At 34.2% G+C, this 22,823-nt stretch overlaps 1 protein-coding gene across 2 annotated transcripts in view; it reads left to right on the plus strand.

Moving 5' to 3' along the window:
- NBEA (neurobeachin) overlaps positions 1-22,823 on the plus strand; it is a 384,945-nt gene that overhangs the window by 55,188 nt on the left and 306,934 nt on the right. For both annotated transcript variants that reach the window (XM_032219812.1, XM_032219813.1), the window contains exons 11-22: positions 1,580-1,688; positions 3,726-3,878; positions 4,624-4,792; positions 5,312-5,391; positions 9,550-9,612; positions 9,753-9,850; positions 12,145-12,237; positions 13,017-13,125; positions 14,294-14,375; positions 16,012-16,135; positions 16,930-17,122; positions 17,332-18,348. In XM_032219812.1, the coding sequence (XP_032075703.1) occupies positions 1,580-1,688; positions 3,726-3,878; positions 4,624-4,792; positions 5,312-5,391; positions 9,550-9,612; positions 9,753-9,850; positions 12,145-12,237; positions 13,017-13,125; positions 14,294-14,375; positions 16,012-16,135; positions 16,930-17,122; positions 17,332-18,348 (2,290 nt within the window). The remainder of the gene's footprint in view (positions 1-1,579; positions 1,689-3,725; positions 3,879-4,623; positions 4,793-5,311; positions 5,392-9,549; positions 9,613-9,752; positions 9,851-12,144; positions 12,238-13,016; positions 13,126-14,293; positions 14,376-16,011; positions 16,136-16,929; positions 17,123-17,331; positions 18,349-22,823) is intronic.

Raw genomic sequence — 22,823 nt, forward strand, 5'->3', positions numbered from 1 at the left:
TATAAGATCTTATAAAAAATCTTAAAGCTATAAAAATAAATTATTAAAAGCACTTTAATTACAGGTAGTGTTAATTATAGATAATCTATAACCCACCCACCCCAAAACAAAATTGATTAGATTTTTTTTACTGTCTTTTGAAACAATAGTAAATGCTTATTTATTACTTTAAAAACAATATCATACTGTTATCTTATGAAATTTTAAAGAAAAAATGCTATAGATTACAGTCCTATATCCACTAACTGGCAGCAAGCCCCTAGAAATTAATGGATTTCTGAGTAATCCTGTATGGGATTGCTTTTCTGATCATACTCAAGGCCATTTGTATGGTGAGATAGACATCAAGGAGGCAGCTGGTTTAGCAATTCTGTTTTGTGGCTTTAAAATACGGGTGTCAAACTCGTGGCGTCACATTGCTGTCACATGATGTTTTACGACTTTTTCCCCTTCACGGAGCTGGTGAGGGCATGGCCTGCGCATGATGCATTTGGCCTGCGGGCTGCCAATTTGATACCTCTGCTCTAAAAAGTTGACCAACAAGTTTCATGGTAAGCTGGGTTTTCCTCAAGATAGATAAAAGAGACAGGGTCCTAATTTAGAAGGGATGATTCATTTCATTTACTAAATAAAGCATTTTCTTTTTTATTATTTTTGTTGTTGTTAAAATATACTTACTTTTTCAATGTAGATACGTTTTACAGTTACATTGTTTTCATATTCTGTTTTTTTCATCTTTTTATTCCAACTAATATTAAATTGCTTTCAGGTAACTATTTTCACCATATAGCTGAAATTTTCACTCCATATTACATTTTTAAAACAAGCTATTAAATCAAGGGTTTTTAATATTTAAGTTAGTTTTGTCACTTATCTATGTATGGAGATAATATTCTGTTATCTAACAGCTGATATCATGGAGGTTTCATCTCCTTCACAATTTTTATGTGATTCAGAACTCTTAAACCACAAAAAAATATGGTGTGCATAACAATACCCATTTTCATCTGTGCTTTCTAAGTTGGAATTAATATAGAATTGATGGCAAAGCGATGGCAAAGTATTTTTATCGCAGTCTGGTATTGGGAAAGTAGCACAAATCATACGTTGAGTAAACTCATGTGAAATCTTAGAAAACTTGGATGGTGATTCTGTATGGGAGATCTACATAGAATCTTTCTTCCGTAACACTTGTAAGGATTGCACTTGGTTTGTTACTATATATCTGACAGAATGACTTGTACATTGATTCTTACGTTGAATCTTAACTATACAAAGAATTAGTCCAAGAATTACTGCTGTAAACATAATTTTGCATTATATATATATACACTCATATATCAATAACACTGCTTGTAATCTTGAAATGATTTGGGAGTTAAATTTATAAATCTCTTTGCTTTGATATCCTAAAATATGATATACTTATCAATTTTAATATCTATAAAATTAATTAATAAGCTTAAAACTTGATATACAAAGTATACTTTTTATTCTCATTTGAATATCATGAAGTTTTAAAAAGCCATAATATCGAATAATATTTGATATCTAATTGGTATCTGTATTTTATGTGCAGTGCTACACTTTTGGTTTTCTTGGTGGAACTCCTTAAGAGTTCAGTAGCCATGCAAGAACAAATGCTGGGTGGAAAAGGATTCCTAGTGATTGGTTATCTTCTTGAAAAAGTAAGTGAAAAAGTAATATTGTAGGCATATCTGACTGTTTTGGTATATTTGATTTAATTCATGGTTGTACTATTTGAACATTATGCTAGCGTGTATTAATATCTCCCCTCTCTGGAACATAAATTCTTTCAAGAGGGTTGGCCTCACTCTGATGTCATGTGACAGTGATATACATGTTTATTGAAATATCCGATTCTGCAGTTTCTAATCTGATGCCTTAGCCACTTTTATATAACAATTTTTTTCCAGCGAAAGTGCCCCTTTGGGATTTGCTTAATAACTATGATTTTTAAGCACAGGGCTTTTTGCTTAAACAATTCCATAAAAACAGTAAAAAATCAGGTCCAGTCATGTGGGTGCCTTGACTTATTACTGCAATGACTTATGACTAAAATTCTGGTTCCAAATGTGGTTGCAAATCAAGGACTTTCTGTAAACTAGCTTTAAAATTAGGGAATAGCTATAAGTATTCTTTCCAATCTTAGAGAAATTATGCAAAGGAGAATTGGGAATCTCTCTATGTCTCTATTCATCTCTATTCATCTCCGCAGCTGTCATTTGACCACCACCTAACGGCTGTGACCAGGGGGGCATTCGCCCAGGTTCGCCTGGTGCGCCAGTTGCGACCCTACCTGAATCGGGAGGCGCTCACAACAGTCACCCGGGCCCTAGTGATCTCTAGGCTGGAATACTGCAATGTGCTCTACATGGGGCTGCCCTTGAAGAGCATCCGGCGACTTCAGCTAGTGCAGAACGCAGCCGCGCGAGTGATTGCGGGTGTACCTCGATTCACCCGCATAACACCTATCCTCCGCGAGCTGCGCTGGCTACCTGTCGATCTCCGGATGCGCTTCAAGGTGCTATTAATCACCCATAAAGCCCTACATGGCAGTGGATCTGGATACTTGAGAGACCGCCTTCTGCCAATTACCTCCCTGCGACCAATAAGATCACATAGATTAGGCCTCCTCCGTATTCCATCGGCCAGCCAGTGTCGGCTGGCAACCACAAGGAGGAGGGCCTTCTCAGCAGTAGCCCCGGCCCTTTGGAACGAGCTCCCTGTGGAGATTCGTACCCTCTCCACCGTCCAAGCCTTCCGCACAGCCCTGAAGAACTGGCTCGCCCGTCAGGCCTGGGGATAAGGATAATTGCCCCTCCCGAATGTTGTATGGATGTTGCCTACTATTTTTAGTATATGTCTCTATTTTGTTGTCTGTATCCCCCCTTCCTAGTTTTATGTGAGCCGCCCTGAGTCCCCTCAGGGAAAAGGGCGGCCTACAAATTCTAATAAAACTAAACTAAACTAAACTAAACTAAACTCTAGGATAACTTCTCCAGAATTGAGCAAACCAGGAATAAATTTTGTGTGTGGGCAGAGAAACCATAGAAAAACATGCCTTAAGGAGCTAAAGAGAACGGTTTCCCTAGTGCCATGATAGCGAATCTATGGCATGCATGCCAGAGGTGGCAAGCAGAGCCCTCTCTCTGGGCATGTATAACATCACCAGCTACTCTTTCAGGTTCCAACGTACACATGTGTGCCAGCCACTGGTCTTTGTGTGTGCAGGAGTGCCAGAAACCATAAGTGCAGCTGCCCAGTGAGTATGCGTGTGCCAGCCAGCTGGTCTTTGTGTGAGCATGCATGCCGGAAACCAGAAGACCGGCTGGCTAGTGTGCACACATGCACCGGGCAGCTGCTCTTCCGGTTTCTGGTGCTCTCCCACACACGTGCGTGCACGTTCTGGTTTTTGCACTCCATGCTGAAAAGGTTCGCCAACACTGCCCTAGTGCATTCCTATGGAAGGCTTCATTCAAAGACTTGCCTATTTCCTTCTTCCAAATCACATGACTATTATTGACAAGTTGAAAGAATTGTTTTGAATATTTCCCCTAATTTCTTCAATAGTTATAAATATATTTCAGTTTATACACGTCTAGCAGTTGATTTATCAGCTGTACATCAACTGTTTCATAAAAACAATCCTTTTTCATTTTTTTTGTCTTAAACATAATGATATGTAACATTAATTTTTCCAGTCATCCAGAGTTCACATAACAAGAGCTGTGCTGGAACAATTTCTCTCTTTTGCAAAATACCTTGATGGGCTTTCTCATGGAGCACCTCTATTAAAGCAATTGTGTGACCATATCCTTTTTAATCCTGCTATTTGGATTCATACTCCTGCAAAGGTCAGTGAACCATGCATTTTTACTGCAGTATTAGTTGTAGTAAAAATAAATTTGCATTTTTAAATTAATAAAAACTAATGTATTTTTAATGCTTTATTTGCATTCTGTAATTTTTCTTGTTTTATAATTAACAGTGTTTATTAATACAGTAATTATAGTAGACATAGTAGCAGACATATATATATAGTTATTAATAAAAGTGAGGAATGTGTAACTTTATTATTATCAATCCTGGCAAAGATGAAATTGCTTGGAAGCTACAATCAGAAAGTAAACATGAAAATGTAAAAAACTAGACTATTTTTCCTACCTCACCTAACTCAACTGTTTAGATTAGTTGGAGCATCTTAGCTTTTGGTTCCTTCTATTACTGGAAGTAGATCTTATTTTCCTTTCATATGAAATCTCTCTGGATAAAATAAGTTTGGCCTTACTCCGACTTCATGTGACAGTGAATATATATGTTTATTGAAACATTTGGTAACAATATTTTCTGGATAAAATGTTCTTCAAATACATTGTTCCATTCTTACAGTATATTTTGTTCTCAGTTCTTGTATAGCATTTTCCCATCATTTCTCATTTTATTGTAATTTAGTTTATTATTTCATACTGGCCTACCATGTTTATGTATGAATATTGATAAGCTTTAATTATGTTGTTTACCTTGATTATTTGTTTATCATCAAATCTATAATTAAAACTTGGATAAATTAACATCATATGTTTTCATGATGTTCTTTAGGTTCAATTATCACTATATACCTACTTATCTGCTGAATTCATTGGTACTGCTACTATCTACAATACAATACGTAGAGTAGGAACAGTATTACAACTAATGCACACACTAAAATATTACTACTGGGTGGCTAATCCTGCAGATAGCAGTGGAATTACTCCTAAAGGCTTGGGTAAGTATAAGAGAAAAATGTATTGTTTTGATATGAATACTTATAAAATGCATGTTCACAAAATAAATGTGTCAAATTATTTGTGGGGCACTTTGAACAAAAAAAAAGTTTCTACATGATAGTAAATTCTGTTGAATTCAATTGGATTTTCTTCTAATAGGCCAGGATCTTGTTTTGCTACACATATGTCTTTTCTAACAGATAGTCCTCTACAATTTCATATAGAGTCCACTGCAATTGAAAAATATGAAATTAAACAAATGCTTTAAAATAATAAATGAACCTAATTTATTGAATCAATCAATAAATACAGTGTTGGCTTGATTTAAAAGTTGAAAGTTATCTGCGTACAAGATTTTTTCCAATATATAACTAGTAAAATGTTGGTTGGTTGGTTGGTTGGTTAGTTAGATGTATGTATGTATGTATGTATGTATGTACGTACGTACGTACGTACGTACGTACGTACATACGTACTGCCTAAGCTGAAATCATGCAACTCTTTCTCATTTATTTCAGAAGGTCCTCGACCATCCCAGAAGGAAATCATATCTCTGAGAGCATTCATGCTTCTGTTTTTGAAGCAGCTTATTTTGAAGGTAACTTAAGATTTAAAGATTAATGGGCATTGCCAGATCTAAATAAAAGGGGAATCAGATTCGGGTTGTTCTTTGTAGTCTCTGTAAATCACATATATGAATTTGTTCTTTGATCCCTGTTCAGGAATCTAAAACTCAACAAATTGGTGTGAACTGCATGCATTCTATGATTGCTTTTCTCATTTAGGCATTGTTGACCTGCCATAGCAGCTGGCACGTGGGAGCATTGACTGCTTTTTTTTTTTTTTTTGGTGAGAGAATGAAATTGAATCTAAACTTGAATCTAAACAAATCTTATTTATTATTCTATTTAGAACTTTTCTGTGTTTTCTATTTGTGTGTTTGTTTCTGTCTTGTCTTAATGAACTTAATTTTGATTTTTGGTTATATACACTAACATATTTTTTTGGAGATGCTTTTGTATTTTATTATGCAAACCATTTGGAATCATTCTTCAGGGCATTACACATTTTTTTACAGAATATTCTTAAAACACTATATGTCTACAACCCAACTAATTCTATTATTGATCCTAATATTGAATAATATGCTTCTCAACTCTAGTTTATCACAACCTTTGGAATTCTCATTACACACATTGTGCAGCTGCTAAGTTTTTGAACAATAATTTTTAAGAAAATGTAGCAAAGACTTTATCTCTATGCTTTTAACTTCTTGATATACAATCAAGGAAGAAAAGGAAAAAAAAACTAGTCCTTATTTATTAATGGGGATATTATTTCTGTCAGTAGTGAGGTGCTACCAGACTTGCCTATCTCTATCCAGTGTGGTTGTGGATTAATATAGAATTTTTTTAATTTTTCCTTCAGATTCTCTTCATCATTAAATTTCTCAGTAGAAACTGGTATATTCATTCTGCCAAGAGGATGTATGTACCAACCTGGTTCCTACTGAAAAGAGACACACTTTCTCTATTTTCAAGCCGTCTTCATCAAAGAAAGATTTCATATTCATTAGTATGAAGTTTCTGTTATGCATTTGAAACTATATAAAATGAATTCTGCTGTATTTGATAATATTATTGAACTTTATCTATATCTATATGTTGATTTGATTGTTAAAGCTTGCCCGCTATCACTTCTGCTCTTTATCCTGACGCTTGAAAGTCTTTTCATAAGAATTAGACAAAATTCGGAGATAAGAGGAACTAAAATTTAAAAAGAGGAGTATAAAATTCAGGCCTTAGCAGATGATTTGGTATTCATTATAGAAGACCCGCTAGAAAGAAGAAATAGCTTAATGCAAGAATTAGGAAAATATGGAGATGTAGCAGGGTTAAGGATTAATAGAGAAAAGACTAAAATGATAACTAAGTATTTGAAGGAAGAACAAAATAAAGAATTAGAAAGAATAATAGGACTGCAAGTGACAAAGAAAGTTAAATATCTTGGAATATGGCTAACTGCAAAGTGCTCAACTATAAAAGAAAATAATTATACAAAATTAGTGCAACAAATAAAAAAAGGTCTAGAATTATGGGAGAAACTACAACTATCATTATTAGGGAAAATAGCAGCGATAAAAATGAATGTACTTCCCAGACTATTATACTTATTTCAAACAATCCCCATAAAATTAGGATTTTTTTTTTACTGAATTGAATAAGATTATATTAAAATTTATATGGCAAGGGAAGAAAGCCAGGATAAAGTTGAAAGCTCTACAGGATGACTGAAGCAGAAGTGGTATGGGACTCCCTGACTGGGAGCTTTATTACAAAGCAGCAGCACTAACATGGATCAGGGATTGGATAAATTTTAAAAATAAAAGAATACTAACATTAGAGGGCCACGATTTGCAAACGGGATGGCATTTTTTCCTATGGAAAGAGGGTAAAAAGAAACAAAAATACTTTCACAGACACTATATTAGAGATGCACTGATACAGGTCTGGAATAAAATTAGAGAAAAACGTTACATGAAAATACCGACATGGCTTTCCACTATGGAAGCCATGACACATCCCAATACACTAGATCTATCGAAAATGGTTAGATATAGTGAAATTTTAGACAGCCAAGAGAATTTGAAAACAAATCTAGAATTAAAGGAGCAATATATAAATATAGATTGGTGACCATATTTCCAACTACAATCAAGATACAAAAAAGATGTAAAAGAATATGGAATATAGACAGAATTACAACAAATAGATAAAATTTTAATTGGCCCGGAAAATAAATTCATAATGAAAATTTACAATATTTATTAGAAGTAACATTAGAAGAAGAAAAAGTTAATGGTTGCATGATAGCGTGGACCAAAAACTTTGGTTACAACATAGATTTAGTGGATTGGGAAAGAATTTCGAACACAAATTATAAACTAACACGATCAGCAGCACTTAAAGAAAATATGTACAAAATGTTTTATCGTTGGCATTTACCACCAACAAGATTGGCTAAAATGTACCCAAACATGAAGCCGGCCTGCTGGAAGTGTAAAAAAGTACAAGGGACTTTTTATCACATATGGTAGACCTGCCTGGAAACACAAAAATATTGGACAAAAATTTGGAAATGGGTGCAAGAAATTACAGGAGAACAGATAAAATACAAACCCAAAATCTTTCTGCTGGGAATAATCAAAGGGAAATATAGAAAGAAAATTAAGTACATATTAACACATATGCTAACTACAGCTAGAATAGCCTTTGCCCAATGCTGGAAGCAAAATAATACCCCCTTGGATGAATTAGTGATAAAAAAACTTTGGATTGTGCAGAGATGGACAAATTAACACTGAAATTAAAAGATAAAGAAGAATCGGAATATTATGAAATTTGGAACAATTGGTACAAGTGGCTGCAAAACAAGAAAATTAATTAAGCCAAAAAACAATATATATAAATATATGTAGAACTGTGTAAATATAGAAGCGAAATATTATATACATGTACAGGTATGATGACATAACAATGTTGATATAATAACTGTAAGGTGTTGTAGAAGGGGAAAAATAATTTAAAAATCTGCTAATGAATGTCAAAGCTTAGGTGTTCCAGTCAAATTGTATCTTTCCACCAATTTCTAAGTGAACATAACTTACATAGCTCTATATAATATAAAATGTATACATTTGAGCACATATTTAGTATTTATGTTGTTTTCAGATTCAAAACAGGAAAATAACAAATGTAGCATATACAAAAGTTTAGATGTTCGTCCAGTCAATATTTTGTGACACTTCCTTTCGCAGAAATAAACATTTCCTGTAACCAGCTAAGAATATTTATGTTAGTTCTTTTGGACATTTTTCCCATACTTTTTCTTGCAGAAGTATTCCAACCTACATAATTCTTTTTAGGGTTCATTGCATGCACAGCATGCTGTAAATTTTCAACAATATTTAAATCTGGGGGTGTGAAAGTCATTCCAAAATCTTAAATATTTCTTTCCTGATAAGCATATCATAGTAGTGTTGAATGTATGTTTTGTTTGGGTGAAATGTGTAGTCAACTGAAATTCACATAAAGTGATTTGAAGCAGTCAAGCAATGAAATAGCCCTGCCTTTTTGTTATATGTAACTTTAACAATTACATAGTTTTATATTGTGCAATTAGTAGGCTTAATTTCATACTCTTAAAAATGAAGTAAACTCTTGACTGTGGGCAAAACAACACTATAAAGTTAGATCCCATAGATGCTGTCTGCTTAATTGCAACTGTTTTCATATGCCCCAAAACCTTTAACAAACCATTTGGCCACAAAAACACCATTAGCCCAAAAAGATATCATAATTACAAAGAATCTGAAAGGAAAATAGTAGAAGAATGCAGTTTAGTTAATTTTTAACTTCTCTGGAACCTACATCAAATTATTTGATTGTAAAGAAAGCAAATATATAAAACTTGTGCCTAGTATAATTTTTATTAAAAATCTGGAAGCTTCATTCTGCTATTAAACAGGAGCTGTATATCTTAGGGTCTGATATTCTTACTCAAGTTGTTTTTTGTTCACATTCTTAAAATCAATACCATCTTAGTCAGTGATTATAATTCAGGCACTTGGTTACCAATCTTGTACTAAAAAACTTTTCATTTTAATGTTTATAATATGACAGTTAAGTTATTAAAATGTAAACACTGAAAAATTTTAAATGTAAAATTTAATGGTTTATTAAATCAATTTCTGTAGGATCGAGGAGTAAAAGAAGATGAACTACAAAGTATACTGAATTACTTACTAACTATGCATGAGGTAAGCTGGTAATATATGATATTGATTTTCTGGGATCTTTCAAGCTGAGAACCTGAATATAAATCCTTACACATAATGAAATATTAATTTAAAAAGTTCATAAAATAAATATTTCTCTAACATTATAATGTGTTACATAGGATGAAAATATTCATGATGTGCTTCAGTTGCTAGTGGCTTTAATGTCTGAACATCCAGCATCTATGATACCTGCCTTTGATCAAAGAAATGGAATACGGTAAGATTAAGTACAAACAATATTTCCATAACTCTCATTTTCTAGTAGATGAATAAATCGGACAATGACAGTATGCTTATGAACAAAGGAGGGGATGTTGGCATTTAACGTTGCTATAATAGATTGAAAATACAATTCAAAATTGAAAGAGAGGTCAGTATTTAAACAAAAACAATCCCTTGTTTTTGACATAAATTGCAAAGTCAACTTTTTCAAAAAAAAGTTATGTTAAAGGTTATGTATGTTAAATATTCTGATCATTTCAATGATCAGAATATTTAACATACCTGCTTATGTATTTCAAATTTTAAAAAAATCATAACAACAAAAACAACAACAGAGTATTAAATTCACTGCCTTACTCCCAATGTCTCTGAATTTTCTTTTTTTAATGAATCAAATATGGTATACAAATTACAAACTACAAACATACTATAGAAATTAGTATTTAGATAGATGTTGAACTAGCTAGATCTTGTAGAATGCAGATTTTTTTTAAATTAAGAATACAATATTGATACATACATGTTCATCATACTATTGCCCTTAGGACTAAGCAACATTATGCAAAGCAGAAGACAAGAATAAAAAGTAGTCAGTCAAAAAAAAAAAAAGGAAAGTGATAAACCTGGATTATATCACCAAGACTTGCTGCAGTTCAGCCTTCCTTTCTACCATACAAACCATGTAGAACTTTCTTCCTCCATTTGTATCTACACATTGCTTTATACATTGTTTTTGTTCATTAAACCATCCATGGCTTTCTCATATTTCACTATCACAACCCATTAATTTTTCATTATATATTTATTTTGCAATTTGGTCCTTGTTCATTTTCTCTATATGAACAAATCATAAAGATGGATTGGTCACCCTCAAAGAAGAGACTATGTGTTGTAGTCCCGCCTTAGACATGAAAGTCAGCTGAGTGACTTTGGGTCTCTCACTCAGCCCAATCCACTTCTCAGGCCTGTTCATGTCGGGAGAATAGGAGGAGTTTAAAGTAATACAAGCAGGCTTTAAAAACTCAAATAAATCAACCATATAGGATTAATGCATTTTTCCATGCATGTATTGTAGGTTGTGTTCTATGGAATTTTTGTATCACATACTAATACAAACTTCTGTAAATTTAAATAAAGTTATCTTCTTTATCCCGCTTGTTTTAACAAACAGTACAGATTTGGGATGTAGAAAAGGGTTGCCCTAAAACACATTTCCCAGTTTGGGGGATAATGAACCAGTTTTAGAAGAATTCTGTGATCTGCAGTTATCTTGACAATCCTCTGTTATAATAGCTTTGCCTTGACAAGACTGAACATCATACCACTTGCTGGTATAGAAATAAAACAGATGGGCATATTTATAATCTTGAGAGATGTTTTAAGTTGCTTATGGGTAAGCAGTTTGCCTATGCACAAAATGAATGCTTGGTTATGGTCAATCATAAAATATCAATTTATTATCGACTTAAAATTGCCAATTGAGATCGAGCCGAGGTGGCGCAGTGGTTAAATGCAGCACTGCAGGCTACTGCTAGATCAGCAGTTCAGCGGTTCAAATCTCACCGGCTCAGGGTTGACTCAGCCTTCCATCCTTCTGAGGTGGGTAAAATGAGGACCCGGATTGTTGGGGGCAATATGCTGACTCTCTGTAAACCGCTTAGAGAGGGCTGAAAGCCCTATGAAGCGGTATATAAGTCTACTGCTATTGCTATCTGAGTTCCTTGCACCACCTCTAGTCTATCTCTGTGTCATCTATTTGGTCATTCATATGTCCCTTTTCTGTTATATATTTCTCTGGAACTCATGTGACTTCAAAGCAGTGATTGTATATATTTTGAAAACAATTTGGAAAAACTGTTTCAGACTTCATCCTAGTGTGAACCCTGCCACTCTTTGTGATGCACTGAAGCAGACAGCCATTTTCAGGCTTCTATGTGAACTTGCGGTAAAAGTGCATATTCAGGTCATATTGGTGTCCAAAGGCTCCATATTGCCCATATTACTGTGTCCAGGCACTAGTCTACTAGTACGTCATCTGTTTCAGATAAAAAGGGGAATAGTTGCATCCATTATTAGTTGGAAAATAATGTAGCCTCCAATTATTTCACTTGGTAATTTCATGTAAATATTAAATGGTTTGGAATTAGCAGACAGAGATGCAGATATTCCACAAATTTAAAGCATACATACGACACTTTGAATATGAGCAGAACAAGCAGAGTAGCTTGATTTTGTTTTACCATTTTAAGGAGGTTTGCTTACACTCTCTTATATTTCTTCCCTTCACAGGGTAATTTATAAACTATTAGCTTCAAAAAGTGAAAGTATTTGGGTTCAGGCTCTGAAGGTGCTAGGATATTTTCTCAAACATCTGGGTCATAAGTAAGTAATGTGTTCCAGTTTCTAATATGATATTTCAAACCCTCTTACTTGTTTAGTTACATAATTGCCTTTTTATTTTTTCCTTTTTGCTTATTAAACAGATTGCAGAAAACTGGAGCTAGATTTGTTCATACTTTGAGGTATCCATTGAAATCAGGATTGTTATGCTTAATTTGTCCCATTGCTTTCAATGAGCATTATTAAATTATTATACCTAGTTTCTCCAAACTAGAATATTTATTTCTTCTTAGTTAGTAATTTGACTAAGGTTAACAGGGTAGAGACAAGAGCCCCACCCCCATGTTGCTCATCCTTTTACTTTTAGATTTCTACCTAATTCTCTTTAATTGTTTTGTATTGCCTTTTAAAAACCTTTTTATTATATTGTAAGCCACCAAGAGTCTCTCTATCAGTGAGATGGATGGCATAAAAATTTAATTAATAAAAAATAAATAAATTATTATTTTATGAGTCCTATTTATTTCATTTATTTCCAAAAGATGTGATCACAATTTTTTTTATTCAAAATATTTCAGTAGCTGTGATCTAACAATTTATGTACTAAAATTGTGTAGTGGATAGTCAGATTCTTAAATAATTTGTGTAGTTATGAAAAAATATATCATTTCAATATATATGTTAAAAGTATGCATAAAATATACTGTATCATGTGTAATTGGAATCTCACAAGATTGAAAGATGCTTCAGAATATTAATTATTATCTTTGGTCACAGAAATCTGCTTAAATTTTTGTGCATTCCATACTTTTGTCCTTCAGGCGAAAAGTTGAAATCATGCATACACATAGTCTGTTTACTCTTCTTGGAGAGAGGTTGATGTTACATACCAATACTTTGACGATTACAACGTACAACACACTGTATGAGGTATATTATGTTAATCTCTTTATTGAAATACCCTTTGTGAGAATATTGTTTTAAAAGGTTTTTTCATTAATTAGTAGATTCAATCTGTTGATTATCACCATTAAAATGTTTGTTTATTTCTATTAATCATTAATTTACATTAATATTACAGTGTGGCAGAAATAAAACCTTTTCTCTGTGTCTTTTTCAGTGTGTAACATTTTTAAAGTAATGGACTATTCCTTATTATTCTGTGATTTTGTTTTATAAATATAATGACTAGGATGCCTTTTGAACGTTTCAATCCTGAAAGAAGCAACATAGATATCTCAGTTTTGGAGCCATTCTGAGTCTTGTGAAAGTAGACCAACCCTAGGATTGGCTACGTTGAACCAATTCTGGCATATTTGAAATAACTTTTTCTGAGGTTATCCTGGCCCATTTCAGACCATTTCTAGAATACTTAGAATGGTTTTTCCAAGTCCAAAACAGAAGGGTTGCACTACTTCTTGCTTAAATTCATAATAGCCTGAATTTAATAATGATGGTAGAACAATTCAGTTGTACCTGCTAAATGGGTACAAGCAATTGAAATATGGTTATATTTTAGAATCCATTTTAAAATGTATGTTCTGAGAGAATTTTTTTTTGCAAGGCTAACAAAGATGGGGCATAATTTGAAATAATAATAAAAAGTTAAGAATTGTATGAGTTGGGAGGAAAATATGTTAAAATACATATTTGTGCAATTTATGCATGCATGTATCATTTACTGAGGAGATACAATGGGACAAAAAAAAGGAGTGGGAATATAATTAATGAATTGTAACTTTACTTTAAATATGAGATAATGGATAAGACTATCAGTATATGACATGCAGTACTGAAGACAGTATCTTTGGGATGAGCTGTGGTGGTACAGTGGTTAGAGTGCAGTACTGCAGGCTACTTCTGCTGACTGCCTGCTGGCTGACTGCAATTTGGCAGTTCAAATCTAACTCGGCTGAAGGTTGACTCAGCCTTCCATCCTTCTGAGGTGGGTAAACTGTGGACCCAAATTGTTGGAGGCAATATGGCGACTTTGTAAACCGCTTAGAGAGGGCTGTAACTGCTATTGCTATTTCAATAATTTTTTTTTTGGGGGGGGGGACCCAAGATTGGAGTGAATGGAATAATTTTTCTGTTATAGATTTTGACTGAACAAGTATGCACACAAGTTGTTCATAAACCACATCCAGAACCAGATTCTACTGTGAAAATTCAAAATCCAAGTAAGAACTTATCTTTTTTAATTTTGAGAAATGGTTGTCATAAATTTCAAACTTTTTACCAGCTCAAATGAATACCACATTATTGCCAATTCATAGGTTCTATCATACTACAAAGTATTTTTTGGCTCGAGATTGAATGTAAAATGGAAACTAATTTGCATTGGCATTCCTGGGTGGAGAGAGGGCAATGGGGAGCAGAAAGAAAGAAGAATAGCATTGTCACAATGAAAGCCCTGCTTCTTTGGTATATGTGTTGTGACATTACAACCTATATACAAAAGAAGCAGAGCTACCATAACCCTGCTTTTCTTTTTTTGGCAAAAGCAGGAAACCTTTGTACGGTAGCTGAGGATTTCTCATTTGTTTGTTTTTGTTTTCTGTATCTCTTCACCTCATGTAAACTTTTTCAAGAGGTTTGCGAAAGCACAAAAAAGAGCAAGATTACACAGACAAGAAGAAGATTCTTCCTTTTATTGATATATTCTGATACTGTGCAATATTGCCTTTTATTCAGAGGTGGACAAATGATGGAAGGAAAGGATTAACTAATACACGATGCAGAGATTTCTATGAACTTTGAACTATGACTGATATAAGTCAAAGTAAAGAAGGGTCTGGAGGTTATATGATACTGGATGGGGCACAATAGGCTCTGACACAATCCAAACAAATGGAGTGGCTTTGAGTATTTTGTCCATCTGGAAACAAAGTTCTTCTATCTTTGGTACTGAATGGGGAAACATTGCCCTAGTGTACAGTCTTGCGATTCTCTTAAGTTCGCATATCCTGCTTGAAGAGCAGGTAGCAGCCATGGCTAGGAGAGTTCTGTGCCATTTGTGTCCATTCCTGGACCAGGTGGCTTTGCTTATAGTCACTCATGCTGTGTTACCAATTGTTAGGATTACTGCAACATGCTCTACATGCGGCTTGCCCTTGAAGAACATTCAGAAAGATCAATTGGTGCAAAAAACAGCTGCGTGGGTAGTTTATGATGCTAGTTATATGGCACATGTAACATCATTACTGTGGGAGTTGCATTGATTGCCATGTGCTTCCAGGTGCAATTCAAGATGTTGATTGTCATATTGAAAGCCCTACATAGCTTTGGACCAGGTTACCTAAGACACCATCTTCTCCTAATAGTTTCTATCCATCCAGTTTGGTTTAGCTGATTACAGATGCTACAGGTCCCATCAAGCAAGGGATGTTGGATGGAGAGCATCTTTGTAGCTGAGGATGGCCCGACCCTATTAGATTTTCATAAGCATTTAAAAATTCTATGGCTATGTGCTCAAGCCTGAGATCCTGAATGTGTTACGGGCCCTGTTACCTGATTGCACTGTTAATGTTTGTGTATTTATTAATAATATTTTTCAGTTGCCTATATGTATACTTTATAATTGTTTCTGTGTTTTTATGATTTTAATTATTGTGATATTGTTTGTTGCCCTGTGAATTGGACATAAAATAAATTAATTATACTTGATATACTGTAGTTTTTTCTACTCCTTTCCTTTAAAGGTCTTTTTTTTTTAAAATTTAAAAATCACTGTTAATAAAATTATAACAGATGGTGTTTGCAGTGTTTCAGTGATTAAAATAAGTGTAAGCACATTATATATTTGCTCTTTTAAAGTGATTCTGAAAGTGGTGGCCACATTATTAAAGAATTCTGCACCAAGTACAGAACTCATGGAGGTTCGGCGTTTATTTTTATCAGATATGATCAAGCTTTTCAGTAATAGCCGTGAAAATAGAAGGTATGTAAAGAATTGTCTCATTCAGTTATGCAGCCGTTCTTATGCAAACACCACAAAATAAGAAAATGTATTGTGTGATTATCCTCACATATTCATATACATATTAGGAGGAAAATAAATTTCATTTATTTGTTTCTGTTTTGCATCATAAGGTAAAGTAGTCAGGGTACCCCTTCACAAGGTCCCCTGGGGTTTCATTCATGCTGAGGCCCAGCATATGCAATGTATGTGAGTAGTGCTTTTGATGCCAGTGCCTACAGCTACCTTCCTAAACTTTGCATCATCTGGATGTGTTTGATTTTGAATACTCTTAAAATATATATATTTGATCTACCATTTAGAGATATTGCTTCTAAGGATGTTATAACTATATCTCCAAATTGCCCATCTGGGCACAGATTTTTACTAAATTGTCCTTCTTCACACTTTTATTTATTTATTCCTGAATAATTTTTCTTAATGTATCATTTCCTGTTTTCTTGATGTGAAAAATAAAGTTAAAAATAGAAAGCCTACATTAATTGCTGTTAAGTTAAAGGTCTCTTTTCATCTAATATTCTGAATCCTGATTCCATTACTGGGGGTTATAATTTTAACATAGTTTTAAACATTGTTTTCTTCTATTTCTGAAGGTGTAATGAATATATATTGTTTACATTATTACAAATGAGGTTTATTTTCTCAAAACACTTTTTAAATTAACATTTAGAATGGAAGCCTCTGTTTTTCTTATCTGTATGTATAATTAAACAGTTCAAGTGCTGTGGAATCTTACTGTAACTATTTTATTTTAGGTGCTTACTTCAGTGTTCAGTATGGCAAGATTGGATGTTTTCTTTGGGATATATTAATCCCAAGAACTCTGAAGAACAGAAAATTACTGAGATGGTGTATAACATCTTTCGTATTCTTTTATATCATGCAATAAAATATGAATGGGGAGGATGGAGAGTCTGGGTTGATACACTTTCCATAGCACATTCAAAGGTAAGATTCCCATATTTTGTTCATATTATGACATAGATAAATTGTAGTACCATCTTGTGGTCACCATGCAAAATGGCATGTTGTAATTGTTTCTGAATTATTACTTTTTCAGTAACATTATTAATTTGGTTAAATTGCTGTTTTACTTTTTTCTGACATTGAATTAGCATTACTATTTTTTTCTGACTTTATGCTTTGCTTGCATTAAGGTTACCTATGAAGCTCACAAGGAGTACCTAGCAAAAATGTATGAGGAATACCAAAGACAGGAAGAAGAGAATATCAAGAAGGGGAAAAAAGGGAATGTGAGCACTATCTCAGGCCTTTCAGCTCAGACAACTGGAGCAAAAGGTGCAATGGAAATTCGTGAAATTGAAGATCTTTCACAAAGCCAAAGTCCAGAAAGTGAAACAGACTATCCAGTCAGCACAGATACCAGAGATTTACTCATAGCAACAAAAGTATGCGATGATGTGCTTGGAAGTGCAGATAGACCCGGGAGTGGTGTACATGTAGAGGTTCATGATCTGTTAGTTGATATAAAAGCAGAAAAGGTGGAAGCCACAGAAGTAAAGTTGGATGATATGGATCTGTCACCAGAGACTTTGGTAACCAGAGAAAATGGTACCCTTGTGGAAGTAGAATCTTTATTAGACAATGTATATAGTGCTGCAGTTGAAAAACTTCAGAACAATGTTCATGGGAGTGTTGGCATAATTAAGAAAAGTGAAGAAAAGGACAACGGTCCTTTAATTACACTTGCTGATGATAAAGACGAACCTTCTCATAACAGCACCTCATTTCTCTTTGATAAAATATCTAGCCAAGAAGAGAAGCTGCTCCCTGAACTGTCTAGCAATCATATCACTATTGCCAATATTCAAGAGACTCAAATTCATCTTGGTGTGAATAATGACCTTGGGCTTCTTTCTCATATGTCTAGCGGTACTGATATAGCATGTGGCTCAAGCATAATAGAAGACAAGGAATTTAAAATTCATACTTCTGTTGATACAATTGATTCACTATCTGAAAGAGACTTGGCTTCATCTTCTAAAGGATTAGAATATACTGAAATGGCAGCTACAACGCTTGAAACTGAGTCCTCTGGGAAAACTGTATCAAATGTGGATGGAGGGAGTATCATATCAGATCCAGAAAGGTCTGATGATGGAAAAGAAGCAGGGAAGGAAATAAGAAAAATACAGACAACAACTACAACCCAAGTAAGTTTTTAAGACATAATTTTATAAAAGGTATTGTATTGTTAAACATGTGTAATAATACTTTATCAATTAACCACTAGGCCAGACCAGAATACAAAATGTAAAATACATAATAATAATAATAATAATAATAATAATAATAATAATAATAATAATAATACAACCACCACCACCATATGGTACAGTAAAAGAAGTAAAATAAAATTCACATCATAGTTGTATATCACTCCTATAATTTATTCCAATCAAATCCACACATTCTATTGTTTTGTTCAAATAAAGGGTTATACTGTATATAATTTTGGGATTCTGACCACACATCAAATGACATATACTGTACATTAAAATGACATAATATAGGGGTGACAATAGGCCATTCATCTATTCCATGACACCGATCTCTCTCTTTATATAATTGACACTAAGGTAACATATGTGTTATATTCCTCTATCTCTGGGGCTGTGCTAATAAAAGTATGTCCATCGTAAGGATTTGGCTAAACCTTCTATATTTACTCTGTCCAGCTGCTCAAATATTGTTTGAATAACTGCTCCCCTAAGGTTTGGGCATTTTTGTGTTTAAATATTTAGCAATTTGGAAGGTGGTTTATCCATTTCAATGTGCCAGCCTTATTGTGGGTGGCTTTATTTCTCTGAGCTTCAATATCCAAATTTGTTAGATCTTCTAAACTTGCTTTCCAGAGACAGTTGGATAAGACTGGGAGACCACAGCTGATGATATAACTTACCAGTTTTATAATTTAAAAGATATGTAATTAAGATTTTGTCTTTTCTAAATATGGAATTTTGCATGTCTGTTAGTTTCTATTAAACATATGTGTTGCATAGTACTAAAACAGTATGTTTATTTAAATAATTTATCTAGACATCTTTTTTCAAATTATTTTTTATGATGTGTTCTCTATAAATCTCTTTGCTGTTAGGGCAACAGATAAACCAATTTGACACACACCCTCATTTCAAATGAAAAGAAAAACTGTGTGTAAAAGCTTCTCAGTACAATAATTAAAACTATTTTTCCTCAACTGAATGAAAACCTTGATTTTAAAATTTATATATTTATATTTTTTATATTTTTTATATTTTATTAAGAATTTATATGCCGCCCTTTTCCCTGGAGGGACTCAGGGCGGCTTACAATAATGAGGGGAAGGGGGTGCAAGACAAGACTTAAAGGAAAAAAAATCGTGAATAAAAGAAAATTATCCATAAAAACACAACATTCATTCAACATTCGGGCGGGGTGAGAGTAATCCTATCCCCAGGCCTGACGGGATAGCCAGGTCTTCAGGGCTGTGCGGAAGGCCTGGACTGTGGTGAGGGTACGGATCTCCACGGGGAGGGTGTTCCATAATGTCGGAGCTGCAACTGAGAAGGCTCTCCTCCGCGTAGTCGCCAGTCGGCACTGACTGGCGGATGGAATTCGGAGGAGGCCTACTCTGTGCGATCTGATGGGACGCAGGGAGCTAATTGGCAGGAGGCGGTCTCTCAAATAGTCAGATCCACTACCATGGAGCGCTTTATAGGTGGTAAGTAGGACCTTGAAGTGCACCCGACGATCAACAGGTAGCCAGCGCAGCTCACGGAGGATTGGTGTTATATGGGCGAACCGTGGTGCGCTCATAATCACTCGCGCGGCCGCGTTCTGAACTAGCTGAAGTCGTCGGATGCTCTTCAAGGGCAGCCCCATGTAGAGCACATTGCAGTATTCCAGCCATTATCATTAACTGATAATGACATTATATATAATATGGCAACTTATAAACAAAAATTTAAGAAAACTTTTAACTGCTTTAGAATATCAATTATCATTTGTTATAAAATATACTGCATGAGAAATAAAATGCAGAAGATTCATATATAAAATATATACCTATGTTTATCTATCTAGCTGTATGGGTAAATTCAAAAAAGTTCAGGTGCCTTATGTTCGCTCTCAAATGCTTGTGGCTCATGCTTCTTTTCTATGTAACAAGGTGATTGCTTAAATTTTGGAGGAACAGGTGGATAAATCTTAATGAAATCTACAATGCCTACACTTGTTCATGTAGCAAATATTATCAACCGTGTAATTACTAAAAATATTTTATTGAGATTACATGTGATATTTAAGATGAGCATCTGTGATTTCTCATTGGCACTTCATTTACACAAAGGTTTCCTCTGTCCTCTTTTAACTGAAGAACATTTTTAAGTTAGGGTTTTTTCGGATCGTAACTTTGGCTCGAGTGCAGAAAATTTAGTGATGCTGTTCCACTTGACTGGAATGTTCCCATATACTGTTTATTGATTAATTATCTCTCCCTTTTTCTTGATGTTTAAGGGCACCCTTAGCATTTCATCTTCTATCTTCTCTTCAGAACAAAACCTTATGAATTAGAGTGGGCATAAAGTAATTCAGTGAAACTTTTACTGCTGAGAGTGGATTTGAATCTGGAATTTAGCAATCCTAATCTTTATTTTTTTATCACAACATACTGTCTTCTCACACATCTTTGGGTTTTGAGGACTTGTATGAAGATGTAATTGATAGAGTGCAATCTAAATAATGGGGTAGAACTTGGCAGCCAATGAGTCAACACTGTTTTCCAATAACAGATGCATGAGATCATTAATGGTTGTCCAAGCAGAATTGCCCACAATGGGTCCTGGAGATAAAACAAAAGGGACCCAATGTCAGTTTGTTTCCAGTTTCTAGCCAATGAGTCAAAAACCATTAGTTTAAAGTCCCAGAATTTTGCACATGCAATAGAGATTTATTTGGGAGTTTTTTGTATTAATTTCTGTCATACTTTTTAACTGGATAGATTATCTGTCATCAACTTTGTCTACTCTTAGCAACCACATAAGTACATTTTTTCCAAGATCTGATCTTTCAGATCTTCCAATAGTGCAGTGTTCCTCAACCTTGATCGCTTCAAGATGTATGGACTTCAACTTCCAGAATTCTGCAGCCAACATTTCTGGGAGTATGGCTGGCTGGGGACTTCTGGGAGTTAGAGTCCACATATCTTCAAATGGCTAAGATTGAGAAACAGTGCAATAGTGCAACTGTTAATCATTATAATTCAGTCCATCCATCTGCTTACTGGTTGTTGTTTTTCTTCTCATGAACTTTGATCAGAAATATGTGACATGAGCTAAGTAGTTTATATTAAAAGCTGTATTTTCTCAGCATCAGTCTACATCTGCAATACATTGTTAATATTATGTGGTGGAACATTACAAGTAAATAAAGTATTGCATATGATAAATGCTGCATTTTGTTTGACAATTGAAATTGCTATATCAATACCAATGTTATTATTGATTCCCCTCTACATTAAGTGAAGTGGTTATTTGACTTCAGTAAACATTGGAAGCTAAAGATCTGTTGTACATAAAAAAGAGCCTTAGTGGTTTGTATAGTGGTTAAGGAAGTGGCCTAGAAACCAGGAGACTCTGACTTCCAGTCCCTGCTCAGGCATGAAAAACTGGGTAGATGATTTTGGGCCACTCACTCTGTCTGAGCTCAATTCATTTCACAGGCTTGTTGTTGTGGGGGAAATAGGAGGAGGAAGGTGCATGAAGTATGTTTGCTGCTTTGTTGTATATGGAAAAAAAATCTTTTAAAAATATGCATGTATTAACAGGTGACGATCAAAATAAAAATAATAAATAATAGCCCATAATGTATCCAATAAATCAATATAAAAAAGATGAGATTTATCTGTCTTGCTAGGCCCTATAAACAATTTCCTTTGCTGGATTTTAAGGACAAAGATTAATACTGAAGAATGGAGTTTGGTTAAACTGACCTTTAATTTGACCTTTCAGATTTAAACAAACAGCTCAATGTTTGACAATTCAGAAGGATCGCTAACTTTTTAGGGAAGAAGGGGCACAGCATGATTAATATCTGTTTGTTGTGAAAATCCCCACTTTAAACAATCAGAATGGAAATAAATACAAGAAAGCAACTTCACTGATCATTGGGATTTTGGCCCCCAGAATAAAAAAGACCCCTGAACTAATCAAGGTTAGGATTACATGCCCACAGAAATATTATATAGGAATGATAAATAATGCAATATAAATTCTATATTTATAGATGTAAATGTAACACTTTATAATACTATGAGATGCTTCTGCTATTGTCTGATTCCTTTAAATTCTACATTCCTACAAAGGCATTAAATTCTCTCGCTTCTACCTACCATCAAACATAAATAGTGTCTATTGTACTCAATATCAGGGACAGGGCAACATACTGTTTTATAGGTCTCCAGGGACATCAGGATGCTTCAGTTATTCTGCTTTAATACATATTACAGAATCATAAGTAAGGGGTAGAATATTGATTGTTCCTCACAATTTAGATACCTTATTTGTATGCTATTTCTGAAGGCTCTGCTGTTGATATTGTTGAATGAATTGCCCAGCAGTTGAACTGATTTTAAAGCAGCTTTCTATCC

This window comes from Thamnophis elegans, chromosome 6, assembly GCF_009769535.1.
Source record: "Thamnophis elegans isolate rThaEle1 chromosome 6, rThaEle1.pri, whole genome shotgun sequence".
Lineage (NCBI taxonomy): Eukaryota > Metazoa > Chordata > Lepidosauria > Squamata > Colubridae > Thamnophis > Thamnophis elegans.